The sequence below is a fragment of the Asterias amurensis genome, chromosome 1, assembly GCF_032118995.1.
Source record: "Asterias amurensis chromosome 1, ASM3211899v1".
NCBI classification, from domain to species: domain Eukaryota; kingdom Metazoa; phylum Echinodermata; class Asteroidea; order Forcipulatida; family Asteriidae; genus Asterias; species Asterias amurensis.
In genome coordinates, this window is record NC_092648.1 from 1,293,478 (window position 1) to 1,309,962 (window position 16,485).

Sequence of the window (16,485 nt, forward strand, 5' to 3'; positions counted from 1 at the left end):
GACATTAAGTTATTTTTGCAAGATTTACCCTTTAAAAATATTGATTACTACATGAATGTGTGTCAAAAGAACAAATGGCCCGAAGCTGAACCCACAAACATATCAATCAATCCAAGCTATTAGGGCATATATTGATGAAAACAAATTCCATTGTCAACTGTACACAAAGTTTTCTCATTACAGTTTAACAAGATGGTTCGTATGTAGGTTAATTCAGCATATGTTTTTCAATGTGCTAATTGAACTGTGTAAACGTTGGGACATCATCATGGTAACATACTATCCCAAGGTTAAAAACAGGTTGAAGTTTTGAATTATTTTGAGCCATAAAAACAATATTGAAGTACTATGTACTTATAAATTATAGACTGTCTATTATTTGATGGTGGTGGGGGGGGGGGTGAGAGTGATTGCCAACCCATTGAATGACACGCTTTACAGGATGCCGTAGGCACAACATTCAGGAGTTAGCAGTGCCGTCAAATTGATAATAATAATATTAATACAGCATTTCCTGTCAACCATTCAAAGGCGCATGTCTAGTACATGTAGAATCTGTTGAAGTGTTTTCAAGTCAGTGGGAAAGCAAGCATGAACAAGTGTGTTTTAAGTTTCTGCTGGAAGAGAGTGATGTTGTGCATTTGTCTGAGGTATTCAGGAAGTGATTTCCAGAGTCTTGGTGCTACATGTACAGATGTTGCCTACATATGTATGTTGGAAAAGGCCCTATCCCCGTAACTGGCCAAGTCTTTGTAGGCTTTGCTTTCAACTTGGTTCACCTTGCCAGTAAGAGCAGCATTGACAGGGCTGAATGTATCCAGGGAAATGCCAATATCCTGTTTATATCATGAAGGTAGTGTAGTAAAGTGTAACGGTGTACATTGAGTGGTGAATCATCCATTGACCAGATGACCTCTATACACAATGCCCAGGGTATCCCAAGTACATAATAATATACAAGTAGTCTTATATAGCACATGTTTGTAACCATAAGGTGACAGAATCATTCTAGTAGGCCTACAGGTTTTAAAATTTTATTTAATTATGGGATCGGACCATATTGATGTAGGTTTACAAGGTGCTGCTGTGCATTCGGCAGACTCGCCAGACTTAACGGACCAGACACCTTCTTTAAAGGCAGTGGACACTATTGGTAATTACTCAAAATATTTATTAGCATAAAACCTTTCTTGGTGACGAGTAATGGGGAGAGGTTGATGGTATAAAACATTGCGAGAAATGGCTCCCTCTGAAGTGCCATTTTTTTTCGAGAAAGAAGTTATTTTCCACGAATTTGATTTCGAGACCTCAGGTTTAGAACTTGAGGTCTCGAAATCAACCATCTAAATGCACACAACGCACACAACTTCGTGTGACAAGGGTGTTTTTTTCTTTCATTATTATCTTGCAATTTCGATGACCGATTGAGCTCAAATTTTCACAGGTTTGTTATTTTATGCATATGTTGAGATACACCAACTGTGACAATTACCAATAGTGTCCACTGCCTTTAAGCGAAAAGTGTAACTGGGTTCTCTTACGTGCATTACACAACATCATTTGTAAGTACTGAGTATACAGTGCTAACACACATCGGTGTATGGCAAAAACCAAAATGAATATATTCTTTATCCCTGATGCAATCTCTTAAATCGTTTGCAGTACCTACTGCTAAAACATAGAATTCCAACTGCCTCTAACAACCGGGCAATCTTGGTGGTCTAGTTGGTATGACACTGCTCTAGAATTACAAAGGTCGTGGGTTCAAATCCCACCCGAGTAATATGCCTTATTTCACAGAACTCAGGTAAGTACTGAGTATACAGTGCTAACACACATCGGTGTATATGGGTAAAAACCGAAATGAATATCAATTGTTAAGTTTATTAGTTTATGGTATATCTACAACTATTGAAACAAACAGTGGCTTTCAATTACCAAACGTATTCAATCCCTTGAACCATTTTCCCCTCTCACCTCTTGCCGTAGTTTCTGCACCGTCATGTTGTATTTATCAATCTCTTCTTTATACTCCAGCGCCATCTCATTCTTCTCTTCTAGCTCTTGCCTCGTCCTTCGAAGCTTGGCCTTGGTCTCAGCGAGCTCTACCGTGATGTGCCTCCTGTCTGATCCTGGGCTTGTTGGAGACGGGACAACCCTCCGCCCTTCTATGGTAGCCTGGTAGATCTCTTTCTCTTGACTGAGTTCCATGATGGTCTGTAGGGATTGAGGAAATGGAAATAATAAATACTATCAGGAATTACATTTGACAAACATAACTTGAAAAAAAAAATTAAAAAAATAACTTATAAAATAAACGCATTTTCCAATGCATTAGTGCTCTGGTTATTGGGTCCACAACATTCCTTTGATTTTTCTCAATTCCCTAGGAGTATACATCCCCGGGCTGCCGTGGCACTCCGAAGCTTTTTTCAAACACAATATCAACCTCTACCCTCGCAGGTACCCATTTATACCCCTGAGTGATGAGAAGCAACTACAACAAAAACAACAAAGCATCTTTCTCATGTGTTTGGGCTTACAGGCTTCATGAAAATGGGCCGTGGGCCTGCTCAAATGCATAAAAATAGCTTACAACAAATTATGCTTACCAGACATTATACTATATCACAAACAATCTGTTAAATGCAGTTTGCTCATTTTTGCTAAGCAAAATATTGTTGAGCAATATTTGTGGTTTAAGCAGCTCTATGAAGTCGGGCCCCAATCTGAAACTTCATACATGTCACTATGTGAGGCAAATGGCTTCAGCACGTACTTATTTAGCGAGACACAAGATCAATTTCATTTTCTGTTATCTTGCACACTGCAAGCTGGCAGCCATTAGAAATGATAAACCTTATGTCTAGTTTTCCTCTTGCTTATAACACAGACTGCGTAACCAAATCTGGGTGCATAATACTGTATCCAATAGTAACCAGATACGCAACAAACACACCCCCTTCAGATTTCCCACGACTTCTCTTCTACTTGACAGTTTTCTTGCCATTGCAGCGCTACCTAGAATAACCTGGTCAGGCCATCGGAATGCACTAATGGCATTAGCAGACCATTAATGTAACTGTCATGTTTCCAACTAAATGAACCTTGAACCTTGACCCTGGAGTCCATGACCTGAGTGACCTCAAGGTGGTTACATGATATTTACACTCAGTCTGCAGAGTGAATGGACAGCTTGTGTGGTGAGACGTAAACAGTGAGGTACAACAATTGCAGACACTCCAGTTTCAACCAGGGGGGATGGCCATGGGTAAGATTAGCCATGGGCAGACTGATTTTTACTCGAGAATAACTGTTCATTGTGACACCAGGCTACATGGCCATGGGCATAAAGTATATATGTACATTGCATTCTACAGAGATCGTGCAATATACATTGTGTCTGAAGGGGATGAGAAAAAGAATTGCTTCAATGCTCTAGTGCTTTGGAACACCACGGACGATGCTCTAATGTTTTAGAAAACCACAATTGATATAACTTCGACTGAGGAAACAGCTATCTACTATAGTAATAGTATCTAAATTTACATTATTTTTGTTCAATTTGCAGGCCTGGAGTTACACGGGCAGACGCAATGGTCTCCATTTCCCTGGTCTTGGCCTCTAGTACGAGTTCCATCAACAGTTTCAAAAACACTTAACATTTTCCAATGGGCGTGTCCAAATTAAAAAGGCCTTGTCCCTTCACAGATAAAATTCCAGGCCTGAGTTGAGTAAAAAGAATAGGGCGACGCGTCTTTAACGACTGCACTGGCTGTGACAAATCTTAATGAAATGATTCCTGCCCATTTTGATTAGCATACAACGGTCGTTAGTTTAGCAGATTAGGAGTGTGACAAGAAAGATCTGCGGTTTCGCAAAAGGGGAAATAACAACTTCAAAGTTGGGTTGTGGCGAGGTTATTCTGACATCTCGATCATACCTAGAAGACAGGTTAATTTAAAGGGAATGTGTTCGTTTGGTAATCACTTTTAAAAAATAATGCCATTAATGACTTTTGGTTAGAAGTCTACAGCAGCCTTCGATGTTTTGAGAAACATTTCTTTCAAAGTAAGATGCAGGGAACGATTTCATGCAACACTTTTGCATATCAAAACATTTTGACTGAACATCCTTTGTGGACACTGAAAACATTTGTGTAGGATTCTGCTCTGCTATACAAGGGAAGTCATTTACTGAGGTTTTACAATGTATGTAAAAATGATATGAGAATTGAGAATTTAATATGAGAAGCGTTGCTGTCATTAAAATTTGTCAAAAGTGTTTTCCTCTTAGGGATTATTCTTCCTACATTGATTCGCTCAGGATTTTTGGCGATATCTCCAGTAACCATGTTGTTCCTTATTGCGTCTAACATTGTTTACCCTCACAAAAACCTAACATTTGTCGAAATCGCATAGTAGACAGCGCATCAACATAGCGCACCTAAAATATGGTGTTCTGTGTGATCCACAGCTTTAGCGCACCCATGTCCAGTACATACAGCGCGCTACATGTCTGTCTTCTGCGGACTTACTCATTAATACATTATGTATATAATATGCATTCACAGCGATGTTTATCCAACAGGTTTCGGCACAGCCATGGCAAAGATACATCACCTCAATACAGGAAAGCAATGTCAGCGAGCTCCCAGTGAGTCCTTAATTAAATGTTTCCACACTGACAGGAAGTTCAGTGTCCACAGCTTCATCTCTGTCTGTGATTTGATGTTCAGTCACCGTAACAGTTGTAACTCTACACAACCTTATGAACTTTAATTACATGTTTTCCACTTGTTTTCCACATGTTTTCCACATGTTTTCCAGCCAGGATTTGGTAAAAGGGTGTCAAAATTTACTGGAAATTTCAAAACTACAATAGGTGTCCAAAAAGTCCTGTACATTTTCATGTAAATGACAGATAAGACAAGGTGCTCAAACTTAAAACAAGAATATTGGCTTCTTATTTGTAGCACTCATATACATGTATGTCACTCAGTGATGCTCAAGGCGCTTTACTACTCAGTATTGTAAAGCTACATGTACGTTTTTGAAGTATGAGACCTATTTCTTTACACAGCACCATGTAATGGTTTACAAGGTGCTGTGGCGTCAAAACAGGAACACTGAGCCGATGGTTTAGACAAGTCTTTTTACTTGTTAAATGCGGATTTGGCGAAAAGGGGACTGGGAGAAAAGCGTAAATGAAAACGTTGTATGTCAACAGCGAATGTAACAATTGAGCCCCTTCCCCAGAAATAAAGAAAAGAAGAAAAAAAGCAAAACAGAAAGACTGCACCCAGTTTATGACACATGCTACTGACCACTACAACACCGGTCAAGCTTTAATGGTCAGCTTAACCCAAAGTGGGGTTGGGACTCTATAGGGGTGTGACCAGGGTCCCACAGGATGGGCGGGGACTAAGGGCCACATCCGGAGGGGTGCCCCCCAGGTGACTCATCGAACCAAAGTATTACCTCAGCGTAATCATCCCTCTCCATGACTAATCTCTTGACATGGTTGAACATGTTCTTGGACAGGCTCTCCTGCTGGTCCTGCTCTATTAATTCCCCGAACTGAAGATTTACGACGTTCTCAGAGTTGTCCGTTATCTGGGGAGATATTAAAAGCGGAAAAACAAAGTCAAGCCTTTCGTAGTAATCCATTAACATAAATTGCTATTACAGTATAAATGTATATGATATCTGACGAGATGAGTCATTGGTAACAAAAAGTCTGAAACTATGATTTAAATTTGAGTAGTTCATAGAAATGAAGCCTTTTTGGGGAAAAAAGGGCCCCAACGCAAGGTTCAAAAAAACAACCTACACTTCTGTCGTTGATGGAGTGCATCCAAATGACACAACTTTGTCATCATTTGTGGGATGTTGCTTTGTTATACCTCCATTTTGCATTTAAGCAGCTATGCAAAACGGAGATGCTATAAATGACCAAACATGAGTGGTGACGTCACATCGAGAGATGACCGAACAGGGTTTTTTTCTGTAGGGCACCGTAGAAGGATATTCAAAATGATTGGGTCGTTTTCCAAATTAAATCTGTGTAATCTCAAGTGAACTCAATTTCCTTCTTGATTGAATTATAAATTAACTTCAGCAAAGATCACTTGCTGCAAAATTTGTTATGCTGCTTTGAAGATTTCCCACTGGAAAATGAAAACGACCTCTCAAAAATGAAACTGCAGGCCTGTGGTTGACAGGTTTGTGATCTCGTACCTCTTGGATGTGGACCACAATAGCATGTTGGACGTCAATCTCCAGCTGCTTGATCCTCTCAATAAAGACCTCCTTCTGGCTAGACTGTACAGCACATCCCAGCATCAATAAGAGAAGCTTCTGCATCTCATTGATTGCATCTTCACTCATTGGATCTTTACTCAGAGTCAAGACGTTGGGAAGCTTCATCACTAGGAGCTGATCAAGGATGTCCTGAAGAATAAGAAAGAATCAAGAAAACAAACTCAATTATACATTTTCTTTTTAACCTTAAACCGATACTTTAAAATTTCCTGAGGTTTTATACTTTCCTGAGTTTTGTGAAAAAAAAATCTGCAACCAAATCACTCTGGTGGGATTCAAACCCAACATCTTTGCTAGGGTGCAGGGCATGTATGGCCTTTGGGAAAGAGTAGAAGAATTTGAATGAGTTTACATGCTTACTTAGCTTTAATAGGCTTTTTGGGCTATTCATTATTTCAAAAACATTAATAATATTTCCCCCCAATTTTTATTCAAAAAACAAAAAGAAATTTCAATTAAAAATGGAAAAATATCATGACTGATGTGAAGCCTGCAACAGAAAAAAAAATAAATAAAAAAAATCCGCAGGCTGGGATTGGAACACTTGACAGAGGCTAGGTGCCTTCAACTGTTCCAGCAGAAGTTTTACGTTTCACCATAAAGGAAAAACTCTTGCTTTTACAAGAACAAAAACAATGCACATTGTAGGATTCTTAACAGCCAGGCTAATATGATGATTGGTCTGTCATTTAATATGGGATATTCTTACCAGTCAACCTCATTCCTGGCATGTCTGCCAATTGCTGCATAATTTACAATCCCCCTGTGTTCCTTAGACTAATAAGTTTGGGTTACAACTTTACACTTGGGACTGTTGGATTGATTGACAAACCAAAGGCCAAGGCGGCTTGTGTCATGTAAAATCATCACAGTCTAAGGGCCAAACCACAGGAGTACATTCTTACAGGCAACTTGGAGGCAACCAACTGCACTGCATGCACAAGGAAAACTACGGTAGCATCAGAGACAATCAGAGACAATCAGAGACATTCAGGCCTTCATGGAGGCATGGGAGGCCATTGATTTGGTGCCCTTTGAAAAGTTCCAGTCCAAATATAACTGTTCCTCATTGGGATGCCCTTTACAAGAAAAAAATGCCTTGCCTTAAGTATCAAACCCTGGATGATTTAAAAACAGGGTTACGAAAAACAAAAAACCTTTTTTTTTTGAAGATTGCTTGAAACTGTTAGCCTATAAACTGGCATGATACTTGGTCCCTGGAAACATCGAGTACTATGGCTGATCTACATTTATTAGTGCTGGGCGAATAGTGAAATTTTGTTATTCGGATACCGCTGGCCAACTATCCGAAATTAACCGGACATTCGAATAGTTTTTTTTCGCCGCTAGAGGGCGCTATTTAAAAAAAAAATTATTATTATTTTTGTTTGCTGCTAGAGGGCGCTGTTCGTTTGTGAATGAGATCTTATGGGCGGATTGATATTAGTTTTAGACAGTGTCACTCGGTTCATTCATAAAAATGACCGGATCTAATTTAAAGATGGCGATTTGCTTTTTCTTTTGATCGTGATTGACTCTACGTGAAGGAAAACTTTTGTAAACTTTGAACAAATTACGTCAGAAATGTCATTGTTTTAACTCTTCCTGGAGGTGAGCATAGTTAAATAAAATATATGCTGTTTTATGCTGTCTTAATAGAAGTTTCATAAGGATTCAGACAAAACATTCATATCCGTTGTCGCCACGGATATTCGGATATTAAAGAATATCCGGTTACTCGGTTGTAATTACAGAATTATCCGGTTTGTAAATAGGTATTCGCGCCCTATGCGGATATCCGGTTGAGAAAAAAAAGGCATTCGCGGTTACGGATAGGAAAACCTATTCGCCATTAACCGGATATTCGAATAATTCGTCCAGGCCTAACATTTATACACACAGGGCTTTAGTAGACTTTTCAGGTAATTTAAAAGCATTTTGTTTGATTTTTCGGCAATTTGTTTGATTTTTCCAAGGGCAAACAAATCAGAAATCAAACTTAAGCAGGAAGAATTATATTATACCTGCCTGTTAATTGCCTCATGTGACAATGGCCCTAATGGTTTCACAACTTTTCTTGTCATTTTCTATCATTCCAGTAGCAAACAAGAAATCTGGAAGTACATGTAGGTAGCACTAAATACTGTAAAACTACCAACACGAATCTGTGTTTGATGCGGTATATCCCTGTGTGTACGCTTACTGTAGTAGCCTCCTGATCTATGCAAACATGATATGTAAACAGTTCCCCTTAAAGGTGCATAGTTACAAACGGTCTCTTAAAAAAAGAAACAAAAAAGAGGTAACAAAACATGTAGTTATCGCTTAGGTATCAGTGAGTAGTCGCTGAAGATGCTGGTGATCATCTGCTTTTGATGTTTTTCATCGCGTGATTGACTGTACATTTTGTACATAACAAACTTTGACATTTGGTTTGGTACCATCCACGGGTGCAGACCTAAATAATTTCATCTTTAAGAGGGAAAGGACATTTTCATTTTGCAAAGACTGCTTTCAGAAAATCTTAAAGACTATAGGAAACCTTTGAAGGGGCACCAAGGCCACGGAAGGGGCATCAAGGCCAAGGAAGGGGCACAAAGGCCAAGACCAGAGCAAAGGAGGCCATAGGGATAGCCTACATATTCTCTGTATAATTCCAGGCCTGCAGATATTGGTACTCAACCTTTATTAAGTCCTCAAATAGAGTTGATAACTTTACAGATAAAACTTTTAGCTTCCCTTTAAGAAATAATTCACAGACAAACCAATGATAACAATAGACCCACAATGGTTCCCTGGTACATGGCTGGTAACCCAGCAATCAAGTACCAAGACTCAACCATTTGGGGCCCGAGTGTGACCCCATTGAGGTCAACCACACAATAAATGAGGTCACCTACATTTGTACATGTGGTTTGAATGAAACTAAAGTTCAATTGGATGAAGTGAGTTGAGGATAAACAGCATGGAGTTTGATCGCAGGCAATGCACACATTCACCCAAATCATTCAATTCATTTACATCCAGACATTCAAAGTACAAGGTTGGATGGTTTATAAACAAATTTGGAAGAAAATTCACCAATCATTTGTTCGTTTTTAATTTGCTGACCATGTAGGGTTAACTATGAATGTGCAATGCTTGTACAGTCAGTCAGTTTTCCAGGTGGATGGAACCCAATGGAAGGTTACAAGTAACACCTGATACTATTTAGCTTAATAAGTTTTAATGTAACTCTCCTTGCCTAAGGGGCTTGACTGATGAAAAAGAAATAATGCAAGCTGAACAAGCACAGTAACTTATTAGTGTTCACTATTATTTTAATTTGTCATGCATTTCTCTCAGTACAAGGTGCAAAAAGGTTGCCAACATTTATGTCAATATTTTTGTTGGGGGGGGGGGGGGGAGGTGCAATCAGAAGCCATTTCACGAAGATATTGACAAAATAAGGAGACTGCCATCTTTAAGGCTAGATATAGATAGTTCAGTTGAAAAAGGTTTGGAGGTCACAGGTTTGAATCCTCCTCTAGTAATTTTATTTGTTCAACAATTTTTTTTTCAAATTTACCCAGTCAGTTTCCTTTGAGGCTTCGTCTTAATTTTGATTGTTGAAGTTTGAAATTTTAATTATTCATTAAATCGCCAGGCGTGACACGGTAACTGAACATCACAAATTTAAGTGGCTAGAATCATTGCTGGAATGAGGGGGGGGGGGGGTAAACAGTTTTAAAAGCTACAATCTACAGCTCCAAAAAGGTTTTTAAAAACCGGTGCAAAATCTTAACCAGAGTGCGCAACAAAGCTATATATCAGCAATGATAACTTGGCCAGAAGGGGAGAGGGAAATATATACACAAATAACATGAATAATGAGAAGAAAAAGTTTGGGTTTGTCCATAACAAAATGACTGTTGTTCTACTTCCATTTAACAAAATGTCTGTTGTTCTACTCAATAAAAGTTAGAGACAATGCTTTTGTAGTGCTATTCTCCTGAAGATGAGCTGAGTATACATGTAACGGTAGTGTGAGTGACCATGGCAACAGAGAGCCAGCATTCTTCTTATAAGACTTGTCATCGTCTGCCCAGAAGAAGGGCGCATGGTAAGGCTAATATGCCTTTATCCAGGCTCACAAAGTACCTTTCTCCAGTAACAAAAGGCCGGCCATAAAGCAATACAATTATATCTGACAAAGAAGTATAGCATGATTGTTGCATTGTATGATTGACACTCAGTTTTCTTGAATCACAATTGTGCACAGTAATTTGCATACTCCCTTTCTCCAATAACTTTTTATCATCCTTTTTCCATGCACATGATACAACGATTTATATATGATTGTTCATGTAGCCATTCTTTTTCTTTTCTTGCTCCTCACAACAATTGTTCAGGGATCTTGAAGAAGTTCCTACAGGATCACGAAGAAGTTCTTTGCTCAAATCTAGTCAAGTTACACCAAAGACATCAATCATCTAAAAGATGTTCCTTTTTTCTTTTAGAAACACTTGAAGTCATAATAGTAGCAACCGGCACTCTCTTGAAAATACTCCCCCAAGACTTGGTAGCGTGTGGCGTTATTGAGCTCACAAACACGTGGCATTGAACCGGATGAATTCCGCTTGATGTTGAACGAGCGGCAGTCTTGGCGCTCCATACATCGTTGTTTGCAGGCGGCTACCGTGTCCGTTGGATAACTGCCCAGGGTATGGTTGAAGAGACAGCGAGGTGTAAAGCGGCCAGTAGACTCATCTGCCGTCAGGCAATACATATCCAGAGCAGACTGATCACAGTTGCCCTGCTGCGGACGCTCACAGATAACAAAGAAAACGCTAACCTCCCAAGCATCACCCCAACTGCCAATCACGGTGTCTAGCTTTGTGCTGTAAACACTGGTTATCATGAAGCCATAATCTTGATCCCCTTGCTTTCTATCATCATCTGGTTGGTTTGGCTCCCATTTCCGATATTCGGTCGGATTTTGACCATCCTCGTAGCAGTTCCATTCGCCCTCAACTTCAGCGTCATTACAATTGATCCAAACACCAAAGGAACTTTGGTCATGACGCTGAAATGAGTGATCTATAAAGTCATTTTCGCCATCTGAGCTTGGGACCATTATAGATGCGTTATTCTGATCACACTGCATCACAGCAGTGGTCCAGTCGCCCTTCATGGATCCATCCAGACCCAAGTAGCAAGACTCAGCATAAGGCACCCATCCATCAGGGCACCGTCTCGCTGCAAAGACACCCTTGGTCACCATGGTGGTCACGGTTACTGCAACAACAACGTGAAAAAATATGCCAAGAATTGGACAGATCATCTTGTGTCGTTGGCTCGCTCACTCTGACTGCGTAAAAGTCTTCCTATTTTTAAGGTGTGGCATTCAAAGCTACATAGATGGCTTCCCAGATCAAACAAAAATTTGGCCCTGAAAGAGCTTTCATACAGCTAATTAAGCACAAAAAGTAGAAAGCACTTGTAAGAAAATTATGCTTTCCAGAATAAGGTTACCAGCCACAATAGCATGTCACGTGTACAACTGGTATCCTGCTTATTTTTGCTTAGCTGAAAGATTGCTAGCAATATTTTCCGCAGAAGTAGCTCTATGAAATTTGGCCCTGGTTGTTGATGCGTTGCCACAGTAACGGTGGTGCAGTGTGAGTAAACCCTTCTTTAAACGAGTTAAGTATTTACTCAGCTTAATTGCAACACTCAGTTTAATTACATTATTTACAGACCAGTTAACTCCTGAGGAACACAATGTCAGCAGAACAGTTTCTTCCCTATAATAAATTTTTAAAAAATCAACAATTATTTGTACATGTATATTGTATGTGGTTTGCGGTACCACCATGTGTGTATCTACTTGCCAGGTAGAGTTTGTTCAAAGAGAACTGTCTTGCTTTATTCTACTACCGCAGAGTAGATGGTCAGGGGTTCGGGAGACTTCTCAGTTCTGAAAAGAACCGTCAGGCTGCATAATTATTTTTTATGGAAATCGTTTATTTCTGAAAAGCCAACACAGGCATAAAGGCCTTAGTGCTCCTTCAATGATGCTGACGTGAACAGTTCAACATTCATACTGTTTTGTCTCATTTGTCTTTATGGGTAGAATAGGACAACATGTGTACTTCATTACTCAATAGAATTGAGAGTTGTTTATCACACGAGTAATTTTAACATCCACTTAATTTTGTTGTAAATATTTCAGTGTGGCTTTATTGTTCGAACACAAGATTGCCAGACTTGTCACTTGCCTCATACCTACATGCTCCAGTGTAAAATCCGAGCCCTGTCACTGTGTGCTGGTACATGTACTGCCCCACCCCCTAGCCTACACAACATCCAAACTGTCGATTTAACCCAACTCTTCCTAACTTAGAATAAATCTTAGGACTTATACGTAGGATGAGTTAAGTTCCGTAATCATAGAACTTAAGACGCATTGAATCCATCCTAAATTAGGACGACTTACTCGCCATTAAAACGGGACATGAGTTTGGCATACATGTCTGATTAACACATGAGAAAAACAACCTGTAGAAAATGTTTCTGGTTATAGACACACCCATTGTTAGGAACCAAACATGAATGAGTGTGTTGGTACGCAGTCTAGCTTATTACAATATAACTGTCAATGTAGAGTACCCTGTTTGACCTACACCAACCCTGAATTCACAGCTAAGCGCCAACAATAGCACGCTAATCTCCTTGAAAGCTTTCAAGTACTTTAAATCCACACTAGGCCCAATTTGCAAGCTTTGAAAACTCTCTCACACTAGAACAAACATTCTTAATCCCATTATTTATTATTGATTGGTGAAGCCCTTTTTATTTCCTTTCTTTACATGTAATTTTGTTAAGGAAAGCACATATGTTGATACTTTGTTCTGAATGTATGGGCAAGGCACTTTTTCATGGTAAAGGGGACCTCTATGAGGAATTTTTTTAGAATGGAACATTTCAGAAGGCATTAAAGGCAAGGTATACCTTAGGGTTTTACTTAGTTTACTTGGTCACCAAAAAGATGAGAATACAGGCCTGGAATTTCATCTTTGAGGGGGGCAAGGCCATTTTCACTTTGCAAAGGGCAGTTCCATTTTTAAACCTAAAAGTCCATCATGGGTCACTTTTGAAGGGCACCAAGGCCAAGATCAGGGCAACAGAGTCCATGCCACCGTGGAATTAAATTCCAGTCCTAAGAAAAATAGTTTTCAAAGAAAACTTCATGAAGGCTAGTAAGTTAAGACTGTTTGAATATGAACATTTTACCTCATGTGCAATGCCATTTCACTAATTCCCAAAAGTGCCTGCTTTTTGAGTTGGGTGTCACATATCATTATAAAAGACAAGCTTTCCGATTTCTTTTTAAAGTTTTTAAATATCATAGTTGAATTTTAACCACAAAGGTTTATATTAGTTCTAGATTCCAAGCCCCACTTGCACACAGCATCCTGGTTTTCTGCTTTTAACAAATTCTTTAACTCCAAAACCAGGCCAAAGGGTAGAATTTCTAGACGGATTCAGCTTTTCATTACATCCAAAGCGTCTGTGCTTTTGTAGAGTGAACAAATACAGGGATCGTTTTTCATATGACGCTAGATGATATAAAAGAGTGGAATTGAATGAAAGTTCAAGTTTCATTGACATTGATGGAACTGCAAACTCAACATGCATTGAATACGATGGCCTACTTTTAACTTGAAAATATTTTTTCTATTCAGAGTATCAATATTTGTAATGATAAAAAAAATATAGTTCTTGTACACAAATGTTTGGTCACACTTCCTGAATTTGTTTTGCTATGGTCTAGTTGAAAGTAATTGACAAAATGTGAAATTAAAATGACAATGGCACAGAAGTCTTCAAAAGCTACCCTTTGAACGAACTTGCTACGTGACTCCATGTACATGTACACTGTACTCTGTGAGTCATTTATTTGTTATTCTAAGCTTCAACAAACATAAAACAATAAAATTGCCTTTCACTTATATTGTCTACACTTATATTGCCCAGTAGCTAGAGGCAGTCTAGCTTCTAGCTAGCCTCTAGCTACCAGGCAACCTCTGTAGTCTAGTTATAAGACACTGCTCTAGAATTGCAAGGGTCGTGGGTTCGAATCCTACCCGAGTAACATGCCTGTGATATTTTTTCACAGGACTCGGGAAAGTACAGAGTATACAGTGCTAACACACATCGGTGTATGGGTAAAAAAATAATAATAATATTCTTTATCCCGATGCAAATTTAACATCTCTTATTAAGCTTAGATTAGATTTCATAAAGAAACAGAGCCATGAAATTGGTGTTAGATAAATCCCTCTCGGGATTTATGGTTTTAAGTACATGTAAAGCAATATCTAAATACCGGGCAACAACCAATCAGCGCACAATGCCCAAGACTCATTCACAGGTTCTGACATGCATGCAGTGAACTGTACAACAGTCCAGACACTCCACATAAAAGCAGTGAGACCATCAGCCAATATCTCACCAATCTTGAATATGCAGTCAATGTCTTGACACATAGCGAGGTGCTGTTTGCGTATTATTACATGAACTGTCTGAGCAAGGGGAGTCTGTCACCGTGCAAGGCGTCAGACTTGATTGCATGTCAGCACGGGGATGGGTTTGCTTGATTAGTCTGCTAGCAATGCCAGGGAGTGATTGGATTAAAGACACATTCAACATTTGGATAACCTCGAGAGTTTCTCGCATTTCAGTGGATAACAAAATTAGTTTTTAAAGGGGCATGGCCGCTTTCCTCTAGTAAGGGGCACGTCTACAAGGAAAATGTAAATTTGTATTGGAACTTTGCAAAGGGCACCACAGCAAAAGCACAGGGTACCATTGAATTCTTTCGGATTAAGACCAAATACGAATGTCCACATAAAAAATGTTGGCTATGTGAACTGATACACATCTACGTGACCTTCATTGTGTGCATGCGTGTAATGTTAAGATGGGTCAGCACAAATTCCTCAATCTCACAGTGGACAAGGGTGGTTCTTATCCATCTGTGTCACATTAGGCCTGTATGCTCCGTTTTTGAAAGGTAAGGGCACCAAGGCATTTTCTCCTTGGTAAAGGGCACCCTATGGGGAAATTGTAAACTTGTAATGTAGATATTTGGGCACGAAGGCAATGACCAGGGGCATGGAGGCAATCGCCTTCATTGCTTTCGATTGCCTCTGTGAAGTATCAGGCCTGTCACATGGTTGTATTGTGTTTCCTGGAGCAAAAACGCATGTACATCTCTACAAGCCTACGTAATGCTTCGTTTTTGAAAGGGCAAAGGCACCAGGGGCATTTTCTCCTTGGTAAAGGGTCCCCTATGAGGAAACTGTAACTAAATTTCAAGTGGAGCATTTCAAGGGCCCCAAGGCAATGACTAGGGGGGCAAGATGACAATCGCCTTTGTTGTCTCCGTGGAGTATTAGGCCTGACTCTATGTTGCTTCAGAGGAATTTGGGTCAAGATTGGCTGCTGAGAAGCAATCACATGTACAAACATACATGTACATTACATTTGTATTGACTGCTTCTGCCAATTGGTAATGCACTGTTTATCAGGCAGGACCTCAGTTCACAGACACCATGTGTGAAGGCTTGGGGCGTGTCCTTGCTAGTTGATAAAGGTCCCTGGTTAATCCAAGGCTAGACAAGCTGTCAGTCCATTGGAATATAATCACATTCAGCCAAGTGTTCATTCATGGTTCACTGAAGCATAGATCTTGATTGATGTCATTGTCAGTAAGGTTTGGAAAAGTCAGTATGAAATATGTACAAGTATAGCTACTATGCATGCTACGGTACATTATCAATGACTTGCAATACAGATACTGATCCCATACCGTTAACATGCAAACTTGTCATATGAACCATGTGTATGAACGATCTCATCTGGGCCCAATTTCACAGCCTGCTCAAAATGGCTAAGCACAACAGAAATGCTAACCAGAATAATCAGCCAAAATGTCATATCGAATGTACCACATTTGACTGGTATCCTGCTCATTTTTGCTTAGCAGATAGGCCTAATTGTTTTTAAGCAACAATGTTCAGCTTGGGTAGCTCTATGAAATTGGGTACACAGTCTGCCCTAGCTTACATGTGTAGCTTACAGCTGCGGACACCATCATAACTTGTATCTTGAAATG

General features: G+C 39.6%; 2 protein-coding genes across 7 annotated transcripts in view; both read right to left on the minus strand.

Moving 5' to 3' along the window:
- LOC139941844 (girdin-like) overlaps positions 1–16,485 on the minus strand; it is a 124,149-nt gene that overhangs the window by 32,254 nt on the left and 75,410 nt on the right. For all 6 annotated transcript variants that reach the window (XM_071938476.1, XM_071938483.1, XM_071938491.1 and 3 more), the window contains 3 exons: positions 6,240–6,452; positions 5,481–5,615; positions 1,978–2,217 (listed from right to left, as the gene is read on the minus strand). In XM_071938476.1, the coding sequence (XP_071794577.1) occupies positions 1,978–2,217; positions 5,481–5,615; positions 6,240–6,452 (588 nt within the window). The remainder of the gene's footprint in view (positions 1–1,977; positions 2,218–5,480; positions 5,616–6,239; positions 6,453–16,485) is intronic.
- LOC139939272 (uncharacterized) lies at positions 10,102–11,586 on the minus strand. The gene has a single exon (XM_071935032.1). The coding sequence runs from the start codon at positions 11,584–11,586 to the stop codon at positions 10,819–10,821; it is 768 nt and encodes a 255-aa protein (XP_071791133.1). The 3' UTR covers positions 10,102–10,818.